This window comes from Oncorhynchus masou, chromosome 1 (genome assembly GCF_036934945.1).
Source record: "Oncorhynchus masou masou isolate Uvic2021 chromosome 1, UVic_Omas_1.1, whole genome shotgun sequence".
Classification (NCBI taxonomy): Eukaryota; Metazoa; Chordata; class Actinopteri; order Salmoniformes; family Salmonidae; genus Oncorhynchus; species Oncorhynchus masou.
The window spans coordinates 19,354,789-19,372,214 of NC_088212.1; the positions used below are offsets into that span (position 1 = coordinate 19,354,789).

The window sequence follows — 17,426 nt, forward strand, 5'->3', positions numbered from 1 at the left end:
CAGAATAGTCTGAGTCAGTGATATGATTGCTAGACTCTCCAGCACACTTCTGAGGCACACAGAATAGTCTGAGTCAGTGATATGATTGCTAGACTCTCCAGCACACTTCTGAGGCACACAGAATAGTCTGAGTCAGTGATATGATTGCTAGACTCTCCAGCACACCTCTGAGGCACACAGAATAGTCTGAGTCAGTGATATGATTGCTAGACTCTCCAGCACACCTCTGATGCACACAGAATAGTCTGAGTCAGTGATATGATTGCTAGACTCTCCAGCACACCTCTGAGGCACACAGAATAGTCTGAGTCAGTGATATGATTGCTAGACTCTCCAGCACACCTCTGAGGCACACAGAATAGTCTGAGTCAGTGATATGATTGCTAGACTCTCCAGCACACCTCTGAGGCACACAGAATAGTCTGAGTCAGTGATATGATTGCCCAGTGGCAACTATTGGAGTGAAAATGGAAGTAAACGGATTTAGATGATTATTATATTTTTTTAAAGCACAGATGAAAAGATATCTTTACGCCAGGGTGATATCCTCTGAAGAGAGTCTTTATGGTAAGAGGTAGAGCACCCTGCACAAGAGGTTGCTGAAAGGAAATGGAACTTGAGTCACTAAAAGTGACTTAATAAAAGCTTCCTTTTTTGCCATTTCAATGCAAATAGTAGGCATAAAGACAAAGGCAGTGGCCATCTGTTGAGCCTTTAGCTTAATGAACATTCAGCTGCTAGGCTACATGCATTGTAAGAAACTATGTCAAACGAAGGATACCACCAACAAATGTACATTTTAGAAATGTATCAGACACTCTTATCCAGAGCAACTTAGAGGAGCATTTAGGGTTAAGTGCTTTACTCAAGGCACATCAACAGATTTTTCACTTAGTCATCTCAGGAATTCGAACCACCAACCTTTCAGTTACTGGCCCAACCGCTAGGCTACCTGTAATGATAGTGATTCAGATGTATTCACCCTGTTTGTATTCATTAATTATTTCTCTAATTTCTTAGCTTGGGTACTGTTTGTTTGGTGGCTTGGCAGTGAATGCTGAAAAGCTCTCCCTTACTAACTGGTTACGTTCCACTTTGTCTACCTGGGTCTACACACAAAAAAGTGCTATATAGAACCTAAAAGGGTTATACGTGGAACCAAACAGCGTTTCCTACAGGCGAAGAACCCTTTTTTCTAAGAGTGTAGGCCAGAACAATATGCTTCAGTGACAGAAGCATGCTTAAGAATAGCCTATACTGGGTGTATCTTGGTGCTCTTTCTATCACTCTCTCTTTCCCTGTGTCTCTCTCTTCCCCTCTGCTACACACATACACACGTCACACACACCTGTGTTTACATAAGGAGAGAGCTACACACTCATGAAAGAGTAGGGCACAGAGGACAACGGCTCATCTTTCATTTTCTTTTCTCTATCAGTCACCTTTTTTAGCATGGCTGCTTACTTAGGGACATATGGAAATTGACTGGGGGAGAGGGGCTTGTCCAATCAAGGTAGACTATGTTAATCTTGACAAACAGAAAATACATCCATTCCTACCCAGTATCGAAGGCTTCTCCGAATGTAATTCAACTTTTTGGTGTTTTGTAGCGGATGTCTTTTTCCATTCATCAATTGGCCATTGCACAGTTTGGATTGATTGACTTTATTTGTCAGTTAAAAAAATACATATATACAGAAAGAGTTTTTCAAGTGACCGGGATTGCACAATAAAATCGGGGACTTATTTCCATTGTGGTCCTTATTTTTGACATAAATACATATATAATTACATAGATAGAAAGGAAAACATGCTCAACCTCTAGATGAGTATCAGGGGAGAGTTTTAGTACAATTGGCTGGTAGCTTATTCTTTAGATGTTTGGGGCTGCTAGTGAACCATGATGTGCAGGCATAGTCAATGTGACATTGGACTAGCACATTTACAGCGTATCGCTGCAGAATGCTGTGGTAGCCATGCTGGTTATGTGTGCCTTGAATTCTAAATAAATCACTGACAGTCACCAGCAAAGCACCCACACACCATCACACCTCCTCCATGCTTCATGGTGGGAACCACACATGCAGCAATCATCCGTACACCTACTTGGTCTCACAAATACACGGCTGTTGGAACCAAAAATCTCAAATTTGGACTCATCAGACCAAAGGATAGATTTCCATCGGTCTGATGCCCATTGCTTGTGTTTCTTGGCCCAAGCAAGTCTCTTATTATTATTGGTGTCCTTTATTAGAGGTTTCTTTGCAGCAAATCGACCATGAAGGCCTGATTCATGTAGCCTCCTCTGAACAATTGATATTGAGATGTGTCTGTTACTTGAACTCCATGAAGCATTTATTTGGGGTGCAATTTCTGAGGCTGTTAACCCTAATGAACTTATCCTCTGCAGCAGAGGTAACTCTGGGTCTTCCATTCCTGTGGCGGTCCTCATGAGAGCCAGTTTCATCATAACGCTTGATGGTTTTTGCGACTGCACTTAAAGAAACTTTCAAAGTTATTAAAATGTTCCGCATTGACTGATACTTCATGTCTTAAAGTGATGATGGATTGTTGTTTCTCTTTGCTTATTTGAGCTGTTCTTGCCATAATATGAACTTGGTCTTTTACCAAATAGGGCTATCTTGTATACCACCCTAGCTTGTCACAACACAACTGATTGGCTCGAACGCATTAAGAAGGAAAGAAATTCCACAAATTAACTTCCGCTACCTCATGAAGCTGGTTGAGAGCATGCCAAGATTATGCAAAGCTGTAATCAAGGCATTGGGTGGCTACTTTGAAGAATCTCAAATATAAAATATATTTTGATTTGTTTAACACTGCTTTGGTTACTACATGATTCCATATGTGTTATTTCATAGTTTTGATGTCTACAGTATTATTCTACAATGTAGAAAATAGTATAAATAAAGAAAAACCCTTGAATGAGTAGGAGTTCAAAAACCAGTAGTGTATTGCCCCATTCACCAGTAGTGGTTAGAGCATTGGACTAGTAACGGAAGGTTGTGAGTTCAAACCCCTGAGCTGACAAGGTACAAATCTGTATTCACCCCTGAACAGGCAGTTAACCCACTGTTCCCAGGCCGTCATTGAAAATAAGAATGTGTTCTTAACTGACTTGCCTGGTTAAAAAAAGGTAGAATTAAATTTTCCACATTTTGTTACAGCCTCATTCTAAAATTGGTTAAATAAAATAAAAACATAATTCGACACACAATACCCCATAATGACAACGTGAAAACAGGTTGTTAGAAATGTTTGCAAATGTATAATTAAAAAAAACTTAAATACCTTATTCACATAAGTATTCAGACTTTTGGTACTGTATATATTTTCAAATAACTGCCCTTTTTCTGGCCTCGCAATAGATTTTGAAAAATGGTCAAAAACAAATCTGTGTGGCGCTCGAAAAACCGATGTAGCCCTTGAGCCAAAAAGTGTGTTATTACCTGGGTGAGACACATGACAGATCACAGGAAAGGGAATCCTCTGTTGTCATTGATAATGAGGTAATCACCCGGGTTCCCATAGCTACATGGTTTTGCATATTTAACCTGTTTTACTCAGGGGAATGTGTTATCAAGCTTTTGAATAAACAATGGTTATTACTAGTGTTGGCAAGTTCATAATATATACTACAAAATAGTAATTAGTTAAACTACCTTTTTACCCTATTCATTTTAATGTGAATGCATTCATCAGTCTTGTCTCAAGACTATCACTTCTCAGTATGATGTGAGTCATTCACTCTAAACATGCACGGTAGGAACTGTCAACAGATGTTAGCCACCTACAACCATTTTCTGTCATATAAAATCTGGAACAGTCCATGCAGGAGTATGCCTGAGTAATAGGTAAGTCGCTCTGGATAAGAGCATCTGTGAATTAAAATGTATTAATTGTAAGGCTGACATGATTGTGCAAGTTGTTCTTCACTATAATAGCCCATGGGGATGAGGAATGGTGTGTCTTCCCTCTGTTCTGATTGTGGCTGTAGACGAGGAGTTCATGTGAAGACTGTGTAAATCCTGCTTCTGCTCTATCCACGCCCCATTACACGGTAGTGGAGGGTTGCCAGGTTTGATATGATATTGTCCCCACTGTGACAGCAGTGATGTAGAGTGATACTTGAGTGAGAACGTACTGAATGCTCCTCATCTAATGATGCCAGCCCTTGAGGAACGCAACAGTAAAGATTCACATTGTTTCAGCATGGATGTGATCTTGTCCTTTGGGCATAAACAAGGCTGCTGTTAGCTGTCAAAAGTAGTATTGCTCATAGGGGTACCAAATCAATTTTGTCTAAATGTCATACAAGAGAAATGTTAGAAAAGAGGACTCCAGCCTCAAACGTGCACATAAGGATGACATTTCAACTTCTTGGGAAAGAACAATATACACAGTTTCCAGGGTCCAACATATTTATTGTTCTGGAATTATGAAATTAAACTGTCTGTATCCCTCCACCTAACTATTTCCTATGCTGATGAAGGGAAATGTGAACCAATGATTATGCGTGATACCAGTTATCTGTGTTATGAATGGGCTTGTTGAGGTACTCTCTCTCTCAGAGATAGCTGCTGTGGACTCTGCTCAGGCGACAATGTGACTCGTGCTGTCGCCATAGAAACCTGCAGCTTGTCTGCTAAGACATCTCACCAGTTAGATTCTGTGATGGCTAGATGGGATCCAGATTCTGACTGATGGGAGGATAGGACTAGTAAGACTTGAGAGAATTGACGTGCCCTGTAGTTTGCACATTTACTTTAGCTGCCTACCAATCAATGTACATCAAATCAAAGTTTATTTGTCATGTACACAGATTCGCAGATGTTAACGTACACTACATGACCAAAAGTATGTGGACACCTGCTCGTCGAACACATCATTCCAAAATCATGGGCATTAATATGGAGTTGGTCCCACCTTTGCTGCTATAACAGCCTCCACTCTCATGGTAAGGCTTTCCACTAGATGTTGGAACATTGCTGCAGGGACCTGCTTCCATTCAGCCACAAGAGCATTAGTGAGGTCGGGAACTGATGTTGGGCGATTAGGCCAGGCTCGTAGTTGGGGTTCCAATTAATCCCAAAGGTGTTCGATGGGGTTGAGGTCAGGGCTCTCTGCAGGCCAGTGAAGTTTTTCCACACTGATCTCGACAAACCATTTTTGTATGGACCTCGCTTTGTGCACGGTAGCATTGTCATGCTGAAGTAGAAAAGGGCCTTCTCCAAACTGTTGCCACAAAGTTGGAAGCACGGAATCATCTACAATGTCATTGTATGCTATAGCATTAAGATTTCCCTGCAGTGGAACTAAGGGGCCTAGCCTGAAGCAAGAAAAACAGCCCCATACCATTATTCCTCTTCCACCAAACTTTACAGTTGGCACTATGCATTTGGGCAGGTAGCGTTCTCCTGGCATCTGCCAAACCCAGATTCGTCCGTTAGACTGCCAGATGGTGAAGCGTGATTCATCACTCCAGAGAATTTGTTTCTACTGATCCATATACCAATGGCGACGAGCTTTACTCAACTCCAACCAATGCTTGGCAGTGCGCATGGTAATCTTAGGCTTGTGTGCTCATGATGAAGCTCATGATGAACAGTTATTAAATCCCAAGGGTGTGTGTGTGTGTGTGTGTGTGTGTGTGTGTGTGTGTGTGTGTGTGTGTGTGTGTGTGTGTGTGTGTGTGTGTGTGTGTGTGTGTGTGTGTGTGTGTGTGTGTGTGTGTGTGTGTGTGAGATCAGGCTTTGGGAATGCTATTGTTATTGTGATGGCAGCATGAGTCGTGTTTGTGGCTGATTATCGTTGCTGTAGCTGACAAGACTGTGGTCTCAGACAACCAATTGCAGGTCAACACTGCATCATGATTGGTTTGTAAGTGGTATATATTTTTTCTATTTTAATGCTTTCAAAGGGCAACATTTTATATATGCTGTACTTACACATTTCACTTCATTACACACTTCAAGTCTCAGTTCGACTTACTTCATGAGTCACCAGTATTTTTCACTTTTCAGAAAACTATGTAAAGTGACTTTGGGTCCTAGAAAAGCGCGATATAAATACCATGTACTGTAGTAGTAATAATAATAATAATTAGTAGTAGTAGTAGTATTTCTGAAGGCATATTGAAAATATCTACCCTATATGTTCAATGTTCAAATTGACAAAAGCATTTTGAAAATGTTTCCTAAAGATAACAGCCATATTAGTCAACGGCTAACGCTTCCTTTCAGATCTCAATCTGCCTGGAGTGACTCACAGATGGCGGGCACCCAAGAGCGAGTGCAATCAGGGCTAGTTTTTTTATAGGGTTCTGTTGTTGTTTTCTCTTGTTGCTCTCTCCGTCAGTAGCCTTGTGGGAGAAAAGCAGGTGCTTCCTTTGAAATGACTGCTTCCTGCTTTCCAAGCACCTGGATGGGGAGGGCTCAGGGAGAAAACAAGGGGATTTGGGTATTCAGAGCTACTTCACTTTTGTATAAAATGTATGCTTTTAATTGAAATGTTTTAAAGAAAAACTACAGTATCAGGAGTACATTACAACACTGTGAAGCTTTGCTTCAACATGTTTATAGAGGACAGACAATCCTGTAATCCATTCCAGAGAAATACATTGAAGCACAAAGGTTAACGCACCAAAACCTACTTTGTGTGTGTGGGAAAAAATAAAAAGATGGAAGGTAATATCTCCAGCCAGTCAACTGATCCGATACCATATCAGTGATGTCAGACAAATGAGACAGATTTGCTCTCAAGGCCTCGGGTTGACTCATTGAATCAGGGTCTGGAGAGAGTGGCAGAACTATCAGGACAGGGCAGTCTGAACATGATACACTAGCTAGCACACTGAGGGCTATAGTGTGTGTGTGTGTGTGTGTGTGTGTGTGTGTGTGTGTGTGTGTGTGTGTGTGTGTGTGTGTGTGTGTGTGTGTGTGTGTGTGTGTGTGTGTGTGTGTGTGTGCGTGTGCGTGCGTGCGTGCGTGCGTGTGTGTGTGCGCGTGTACCTGTGCGTGTTGGGGCGAATATCACATTTAGTTCCTTTTTAAAGTATTTTTGTACTAATATTTTTATTGTTTTTCCTGTGTGGGTTTACAGCACAGCAATTCATTATAGAGGTAGTGGAAACATCATGATCAGCGCCATCATTATTATTCTGAATCGCCTACCCATTCCCCAGCTACCTTGAGTCAGTAGGTGTGATCTCCGACAGCAGCGGGGGTCTGGGTTGCTGTGTGTCCAGCTCCCATACCCTTTCCCAACTACTGCGGAGTGAGTGTCTGTACTATGTGTCAGTACTATGTGTCAGTACTGTGTCAGTACTATGTGTCAGTACTGTGTCAGTACTATGTGTCAGTACTCTGTGTCTGTACTATGTGTCTGCACTATGTGTCTGTACTATATGTCTGTACTCTGTGTCTGTACTATGTGTCTGCACTATGTGTCTGTACTCTGTGTCTGTACTATGTGTCTGTACTATGTGCAGTCAAGCTAGTATAATTAGTGTTTATGAAGTAACTATGTTGGATATTATTAAGGATATGGTCTTCTGAGATACAAACAGGTACACAACAATTCAAATGAGGAAAAATAAATAAATACCAAATTCATCACCTTTATCATATATTTCATTGCTTTTTGGACCTTTTATTTAACTAGGCAAGTCAGTTAAAAAAACATTTTATTTCCAATGACAGCCTACCAAAAGGCAAAAGGCCTTTTGGGGGGATTAATGTTAATTAATGTTATATTATTTTTAAATATAGGACAAAACACACATCACGACAAGAGAGACAACACAACACTACATAAAGAGAGACCTAAGACAACAACATAGCAAGCTAGCAACTCATGACAACATAGCATGGTAGCAACACAACATGACAACAACATGTTAGCAACACAACATGGCAGCAGCACAACATGGTAGCAGCACAAAATATAGTACAAACATTATTGGGCACAGACAACAGCACAAAGGGCAAGAAGGTAGAGACAACAATACATCATGCAAAGCAGCCACAACTGTCAGTAAGAGTGTCCCCGATTGAGTCTTTGAATGAAGAGATGGAGATAACATTGTCCAGTTTGAGTGCTTGTTGCCGCTCGTTCCAGTCACTAGCTGCAGCAAACTAGAAAGACGCTCGACCCAGGGATGTCTGTGCTTTGGGGACCTTTAACAGAATGTGACTGGCAGAACGGGTGTTGTATTTGGAGGATGAAGGCTGCAGTAGATATCTCAGATAGGGGGAAGTGAGGCCTAAGAGGGTTTTATAAATAAGCATCAACCAGTGGGTCTTGTGACGGGTATACAGAGATGACCAGTTTACAGAGCAGTATAGAGTGCAGTGGTGTGTCCTATAAAGAGCATTGGTGGAAAATCTGATGGCCGAATGGTAAGAAACATCTAGCCGCTCGAGAGCACCCTTCCCTGGCGATCTATAAATTATGTCTCCATAATCTTGCATAGGTAGGATGGCCATCTGAATTAGGGTTACTTTGGCAGCTGGGGTGAAAGAGTCTAGATTTAACTTTAGCCTGCAGCTTTGAAATGTGCTGAGAGAAGGACAGTGTACCGTCTAGCCATACTCCCAAGTACTTGTATGAGGTGACTACCTCAAGCTCTAAACCATCAGAGGTTGTAATAACACCTGTGGGAAGAGGGGCATTCTTCTTACCAAACCGCATGATCTTTGTTTTGGAGGTGTTCCGAACCAAGGTTAAGGGTAGAGAAAGTTTTGTTGTAGAGCGTTTAACACAAAATCCAGGGAGGGGCCAGGTGAGTATAAACTGTATCATCTGCATATAATTGAACAAGAGAGCTTCCTACTGCCTGAGCTATGTTGTTGATGTAAATTGAGAAGAGTGTGAGGCCTAGGATTGAGCCTTGGGATACTCCCATGGTGACAGGCAGTGGCTGAGACAGCAGATGTTCTGACTTTATACACTGCACTCTTTGAGATAGGTAGTTAGCAAACCTGGTCAAAGACCCCTCAGAGACACCAATTCACAAGAATGGGATGGGGAGTCAAAACACAGGGAGTCTACTGTGTGCTTTCAACACCTTGTAGAGTCCATGCCCCAACAAATTGAGGCTGTACTGAGGGCTAAAGGGGGGATGTTTAAGGCAACAGAGCAACAAAACTGGAACTCGGGGAAGGTGGTGTCACCAATGTACTCCAGCCAACATGTTATGGGCAAATTTCACATCCACAAATTGAAATGTCTGTGTTTATCCTTATGTGACCTGACCTAAAATTCCTGTTAGCTTGCCTCTTACACTATACACCCCTTTGAGCTCTTTCTCCTCACAGAGTCCATATACACCAATATGACCATCTGGGTTCAAACACTGCGTTCTCCTGTATGCCAAAAGACTGTGTTTGCACACTGATCTGATTCTAGGGCATTAGCAAGTCTACAGGGGCAAGGTTACTCATCACATGATCATGGTTCACTGAACCACCTCTATTACACTTATGACAGATCATTTTACCTTCAGGGCCTGATTTCCCGATAGCAATGGAACTTCGGCTTACAAGTGTTTTAATGATGCATCTTTCCTACAATGGCCGAAGATGTAACGTACATTTCCCAAAACACCATGCAGAAAAAACATTCGGTAATGTGTCGAAAGAAAGGCAGCACTGCTCTCTGATCAGCTTTCTCCATTCAAATTTTACCTTAACATTATAATTTTTCCACAATACTGACGACGCATCAGCTCCTAGAGCAATATTATCACCTCATGGCTGCAAATATTGAGGTTGCTTATTCTAATGCTTACCCTATAATAATACAATCATTCACAGATTAATTTGGCACATTATTGTGCACGTGTTGTTACACATCATTCAATATATTTAGGCAAATTACAGGCAGTAGCCTACAATTAGAAAAATAGAGCTCAATTGAATTAACATGAAATTGATTTCAATATTTTTGTATTATATAGGTCTGTGTAGCCTATACTGTAGGCTATTTATATTTTACTGCAGTCATCCCAGTTTTCATTTGAAGCATCTTTTGATCCTTTTCTTGTTTTTAACAATTTCAAAGACATTGGCAACTTTGTGTTTGCAGTCAACTTCGTTGTGAAGTTATTGGTCACAGAGAGACAGTTAAACATCTTGATTCTATGTTTAGTGGATATCTTCTGTGTATAAAGTGATGTGGTAGGAAAAAAACACATTGAACGATGCACTTAGTGGTCTGGGGCAGTAAGTAAATAACAAGACATTTCAAGTGCAACTTTAGAAACTATGGTTTTGGGAAACAGCTTGGCGATTTAACGATGATCCGTTCCAAGGTCCTAACGATGAACATAGCCTTAAGATGCTTTTAGGAAACCAGGCCCAGGTTTGTTTAACCATACTAGATTTACAATCAGAGATTGCAACATAGAGGCAGTTAAACAATCAAGTAATTTGAAATATTTTGCTTTAATGGAGCATAATTTTTTAAATCTGCCCTCTGTAGTGATATTCAAAGCTCCTCTATGTCTGCACAGATGTTTGGGTATCTGTGTGTTTGTGTGTGTGTGGCATTGTTCTCTAGGCAGGCACCACCTCTCTTTGTGCAGTGTAATAACTCCTCTGAGGAAAGACCCATTACAACAGGAAATGAGTGCTATCTGGGCTGCTCTATCTGCAGGCTGATTTCCAGGATACACAGCAATAGCATTGCTAGGATATGTCACCATATTCACCAGGGTCAGAGTTATCAGGCATCTGAGGCGCAGGTCTGATGTTGTCTCTCTCTGTGAGCAGCCTGTGTCCGAGTCAGCAAGGAGGAAACCTTGGTGTTGATTAAACCCAACATTTGTACTCTAAAACTCTCCTCCTGCTTGTTTTTCCGAGGCTGTGTGTCTGAGTGAGGTTTCTGCTGGTTACAAAGTCACTGAATCAATTAGAGGTGTCGTATAGTGCCAGGCCTGTTGAGACATGAAAAGCGTGTGGCACTGTGCTCTCACTCTCTTTTTCTCCATTCACATCTAAAGAGGTTTGATTGTAAAGCCAGTCTGTCAGGTGGGCCCCAGAGGTGTGGATAAATTAGCCCCCCACCCACCCAACATCAGCCCTCTTCAGCCCTATCCATCTGTGATCTGCTTGATGCGAGTTGGGTGACTCATCCTTCAAACTTTGCATGGACTCTTCCCGCTCTGCTTAATCTCTCTCTCTCTCTCTCTCAACCTCCCTTCCTGTCTCCCTCCCCTCCTATCTGTTCCCAATGTAAACTAATTCTATACATGTCAACTGATAAATCCTTCCCTCCTCCTCACTCCCGTAGATAAGTGGTTTTGTAGAGAAGGTCTGAGTGTCTCCTCCCCCTGTCATTCACAGGTGAAGCAGATCATGGAAGAGGCTGTCACCAGGAAGTTTGTACATGAAGACAGCAGCCACATTGTCTCATTTTGTGGTGAGTTTCAACTATTGGGACATATTTGGTGGTATTTGCTCATTAATCACCTGCCCTACAACAGAAAAAATGGAACCTTTTGTCATTGTGCCAGTCAGAAGGAATAGGCATCCTGTCAGACACGAGTCAGTCAGGTTTCAATGGTCAGGTGGTTTTTCCCAACATACAGTGCATTCGGAAAGTATTCAGACCTCTTGACTTTTTCCACATTTTGTTACGCTACAGCCTTATTCTAAAATGAATTAAATAGTTTTTTCCCCTCATCAATACACACAATAGCCCATAATGATAAAGCAAAAACAGGTTTTTAGACATTTTTGCTAATTTATAAAAAATAAAACAGTTTTAACATACATTACCAATCAAAAGTTTGGACACACCTACTCATTCAAGTGTTGTTCTTATTTATTTTTTTACTATGTTCTACATTGTAGAATAATAATACATAATGAATAATGTAGCAAAAAATATATTTATATTTAAGATTCTTCAAAGTAGCCATCCTTTGCCTTGATGACAGCTTTGCATTCAGGCCAAATAATTAAATCTTGGTTTCATCAGACCAGAGAATTGTATTTTTCATGGTCTGATAGTCTTTGGGTACCTTTTGGCAAACTCCAAGCGAGCTGTCATGTGCCTTTAACTGAAGAGTGGCTTCCGCCTGACCACTCTATCATAAAGGCCTGATTGGTGGAGTGCTGCAGAAATGGTTGTCCCTCTGGAACGTTCTTCCATCTACATAGAGGAACTCTGGAGCTCTGTCAGAGTGACCATCAGGTTCTTGGTTGCCTCCCTGACCAAGGCTCTTCTCCCCCGATTTCTCAGTTTGGCCGGGCAGCCAGCGCTAGGAAGAGTCTTGGTGCCCCCCCCCCTCGTCTCACCAGAGTGTGCTGTTCAATCTAGCCAGTGCAGCGTATATCCTGCTAGCTGAATATCCATGTCATCATTCAGCCACGATTCCGTGAAACATAAGATGTTACAGTTTTTAATGTCCCGTTGGTAGGATATTCGTGATCGTACCTCGTCTAATTTAATATAGACGGTGACGGCAGCTTTCCCACTCGCCTTCTGCGGATACTTACGAGGCACCCCGCTCTGTGTCCTCTGTACCTGTGTCTCTTTCTCTTGCCAATGACGTGGATGTTGTCCTTGTCGGGTGTTGGCAGTATATCCTGTCCTGCTTGTTGAAGAAAACATCTTTGTCTAATCCGAGGTGAGTGATCACTGTTCTGATATCCAGAATCTATTTTTTTTGCCGTAAGATACGGTGGCAGAAACATTATGTACAAAATAAATTACAAATAACGTGAAACAACCCCACATAATAGCACAATTGGGTAGGCGCCCGTAAAACTGTTGCCATTTCTTCCAGCGCCATTTTAGTTAGTGACTATCTGCTGTACTGCATAGGGGGGGTGAAATAATAATTTCACAGTCCCTCAGACATTCTTCACAGGCTCATCAAGCCTTACTGACATCCTGCCAAAGTTGCAGGATATTTTATCAACTGATAAAAGTGGTAGAGGAAAGGTCCAAATCTGCATATCACATTAACCTGTCACAAACCTTGAGGGTCTGCTAGCCATGTACTTTGGTGGGTGCTCAAAGTAAAACTTTTAAAAAGGGCACCTTAATAACATTACATTTTCTGCAAAAATACACTCACTCATCACACATTGTAGGCTAACCAAGCTAGAACCAAAGATGAAATGAACTATTTTTGCTAGAAGCGCTACTGGGCTGGGCTTTATCAGCTGATCATCACTAATCAGTGTTTCCTCTGGGCATTTTTGTTGCAGTGTCGTTTATAGAACAACTGTGAAAAGGTCAGCTCAAGTGACTTTTTTTATTTTATGAACATGCCATAATCCAACATGTCATTGCAATAAATTAGTTTAAAACGGCAACATTTTCTCTCAGCCTCATGCCATAAAGTGTAGAATAGCATGAGATTGGCTATAAAACAGAAAAGGTTCTCTCTGCACCATGGTAAAATGTATAGAATTGCAGGAAATTAGCTTTAAAACAGCAACATTTTCTCTCTGCCTCATGGCAAAATGTGCATGGTTGAGACTTGACTGGGTGAGGGGTGATATCTGAGGAGGCTTGACAAAGTTCCTAGTGTGTATGCCACACCACAAACTGGGGGCTGTCTCTAGGGAAGATCTCATTTGCATACTCCTCGAGTCATCTCTCCAAAACTACATTGGAGGAGAAGATCAGAGGGGCGGGACCTCTGGCTTTCTCATCCAATGGGTTTTGAGAAGGAGAGAGGACGAGGAGTATGTAATTAAGATCTTCCCAGAGTCTCTCCAATGTCTAGTGCTCTGTCTTGAAGACAGTGCACTGAGTTTTCTGCACAGGCAGTTTTGGCTGCCACAGTGGCACAATGAGCCAAATAACCTTTAAACCGGTGCTGTACCCAGACATATTATTGAAAGTATGTTTGGTAGAAATATTATGATGTAGCATTTTTTTTTTTTTGTTTGCAGTGGCTACAATTACCAAATGAATGAATGCAGCGGAAACACTGTTGCTAATGTAGACTAGATTAATCAACTACTTAGCTAGATTATGTTCATCTTTACTTGATTTGAATTTGTTATGCTACTGACAAACAGTCGAACTGCTGTTGCCCCCTGAGACAACACATGCTAGCAACTCCAAAGTATCCTACTACTGGCCGTATTCATTTCAAACTCACCGCTCTGCACCGCTGGGTAGCTCGTGCATGCAACAAGGAAGAGTGCAGCAATGCACTGCCGCTCTCACAGTCGCAGAAGGGCAGGGAGGGGGACTTTTGTTTTAAAGATTCATGCGTTTTATGAGAAATGATCTAGGTTGATAGTTGCGCCACCAATCATAAGGACACTTTTTTCATAGGAAGACAAATGGGCAGGTGCTCCAGCTGTGCATGTGCCCACTGCTAGCTGATAACTGTGTGATCAATCTCCAAGGAAAGGCTCTTCCTCCCTGACTACAACAGGAGAGTATCCTGACTTTTAACAGACCTGGAAGTAAGAGCTTTCCCTTTACCTCATATACCATGGTGGCTGTTAGTGTTAGCTCCCCCCACGTTCTACTATGCTGTCCCAGGTTTTACACCAAGCTGTCACACAAATGTGTTTGTGTGCAGAGATCACAGGATGGAGATGGAGGGCGAGGGAGGGGGGGGGAAAGGGAAGGCGTGAGGCGAGGACTTGCTCAGGCAGGTCACCGGGGAGTAATTAGCCTCTATCATCATGGTCAAATATTCAAGTCGCCTAGGCAAGAGCGCCGGGGAAATATCAAGTGTTAGTCACGCCCGTCCCTTCTTCCTGTTCTCCTCACCAAAATAGCTATTATTCCCTTCTTCCTGTTCTCCTCACCAAAATAGCTATTATTCCCTTCACATTGCTGTGACAGTGATAGTAACCATAGAATTAGGAAATATAATACTAATTTAATAGGATCTTTATTTAGTCATCCAATTGTTAATGAAGCCGAGCTTTAAAGGTGTATCTTTCTCAAAGTGGTCATGAAGTAGCCTGAGTGCCAATCTGTTTCTGCACTCTTATCAACTCTTTATGGAATTGCCATACCATTTCAATGAGGATATAGCAAGAGAGCAGAAACAGACTGGCACCCAGGGTAGGCATGATGTTGGCATTCAATAATTAATCTAAGCCAATAGTGTGGTTGGCCATATTTAGAATGTGCTGAGTGTGTCGTAGTGCTGAGAATTCCTGGTCAGTGGCAACACAGACACTCTGAGTCCCCTAATGTGTTCTGTTGCCACAGATACGGGGCTGATTAGGGGTCATTACTCCAGTAGCTGTAATTACCTTTTAAATAAGAGTGCCTCCTGTGTCGAAAGTGGACAGGGTCCAGCCACTCATTTCCTTTAAGGGTTTATTTGACACAAAGGATATTGCTTTGGTTGCATGGCTCCCGGGGTTATGTTAGGCCAAAGTACCACAAAGCCAAGGAGGTTTCACCATCTGGAAATGCTGATTTCTTTTCAATATTGGAGTGTATTTTCTAGTAGTTTGAAAGACGAGGGTCATCCTATTGAAACATCTTTGTCACGGAATTACATTTCTCGCTCCTCTAATAATAAGGAAAGAAACAGAGACGTGCACCAAGATAAAGAGAAAGGAAGGAAGGAAGAGAGAGAGAGAGCGAGGAAGAGATGGAGTACATACTGTATTAGTGAGAATATACACAACACTGCTCCAACATTAGGATTACAAAGCTTTAGAATAGCTGGAAAATATAGTAAATATATACAGTACCAGTCAAACGTTTGGAACACACATACTCATTCAAGGGTTTTTCTTTCTTTTTTTACTATTTTCTACCTTGTAGAATAATAGTGAAGACATCAAAACTATGAAATAACACATATGGAATCATGTAGTAACTAAAAAAGTGTTAAACAAATCAAAATATAGTTTAGATTTTAGATTCTTCAAAGTAACCACCCTTTGCCTTGATGACAACTTTGCACACTTTTTGCATTCTCTCAATCAGCTTCACCTGGAATGCTTTTCCAACAGTCTTGAAGGAGTTCCCACATATGCTGAGCACTTGTTGACTGCTTTTCCTTCATTCTGCGGTCCAACTCATCCCTAACCATCTCAATTGGGTTGAGGTTGGGTGATTGTGAAGGCCAAGTCATCTGATGCAGCACCCCATCAATCTCCATCTTGATCAAATTGCCCTTACACAGCCTGGAGGTGTGTTGGGTCATTGACCTGTTGAAAAACAAATGATCGTCCCACTAAGCGCAAACCAGATGGGATGGCGTATCGATTCAGAATGCTATGGTAGCCATGCTGGTTAAGTGTGCCTTGAATTGTAAATAAATCACTGACAGTGTCACAAACAAAGCACCCCAACACAATCACATCTCCTCCTCCATGCTTCATGGTGGGAACCACACATACGGAGATCATCCATTCAGATTACATAGTTTTATGTACTCTGATTGCTCCGTTTTTATTTAGATTTCAATACATGGTAAATATAGTTTATTATTCAGTGCAATAATGGACATGGTATGGATTTTATTTTGATATAGGCTAGGTTATAGCTGTATTGTACTGCCGGTGGGCAAAGTTGGTTGAAAGTACATCACAGACAGAGAAAGATTCTCCCTCCACTGCTTTCTTTCTCAGCGCTGGTGCACTCCATCAGCAGGGGTTTCCATGACAACCACGGGATTAGTCCTGAGAGAGAGAGAGAGAGAGAGAGCTCAAATGTCAAAACCGCTCAAGGCACTGCCACGTAGGCCTTATAGAAAGATGTGTCTGTTCGTGTGTATGTGTGCATACGGTGCGTGTGTGCACTAGTGTTTACTGGATAAGCTCTTGGCTTAGGAAAATATAATTATGTTTATGGATAACGTAATAAAAATGATTGGCTTATTTGAGTCACTTTCATAACAGCCTCAAGCTGCAGAGCTTTGTCTGAAGTGTCCATCATACGGCTCAGTCACAATTACACAGAAGCTAAGTACTATAATATGCAGATTCTCAATGGGTATTGAGAGATTTTTATTTAGGACCATGTATCATATTTTTTACAACACAGTATGATGGTAGATGTGTTTTTTTAGAATGTGAATCCCCTTCTATTGACACTACATTTGTGTGCATCACAGGAGGTTGGTGGCACCTTAATTGGGGAGGACCAACTCTGGCGGCTCATAGTAATGGCTGGACCTTAATAAATGTAATGGTATTGAACTCAACAAACATGTAGTTTCCATGTGTTTAATATCATTCCTTTCACTCCATTCCAGACATTATGAGCCGTCCTCCCATCAGCAGCCTTCTGTGGTGTGCATTCATCATCGAAAATGATGTATTGTAACTTGTAGCTCACCACCAGCATCATACAGTTATATTACATTTTTAATAAAGTTGAATGAAATATTAAAATGCAGAACATAATGGTGACAAGTTTCAGTGAACTCTCAAATTGTTTCTCATCTATATTTT

The 17,426-nt window shown here is 41.5% G+C and overlaps 1 protein-coding gene across 1 annotated transcript in view; it reads left to right on the forward strand.

The window, feature by feature from the left end:
• Nucleotides 1-17,426, forward strand: part of sgsm1a (small G protein signaling modulator 1a) — an 89,223-nt gene that overhangs the window by 13,041 nt on the left and 58,756 nt on the right. The window contains 1 exon segment of the mRNA XM_064954978.1: nucleotides 11,367-11,442. Coding sequence (XP_064811050.1) covers nucleotides 11,367-11,442 — 76 coding nt within the window.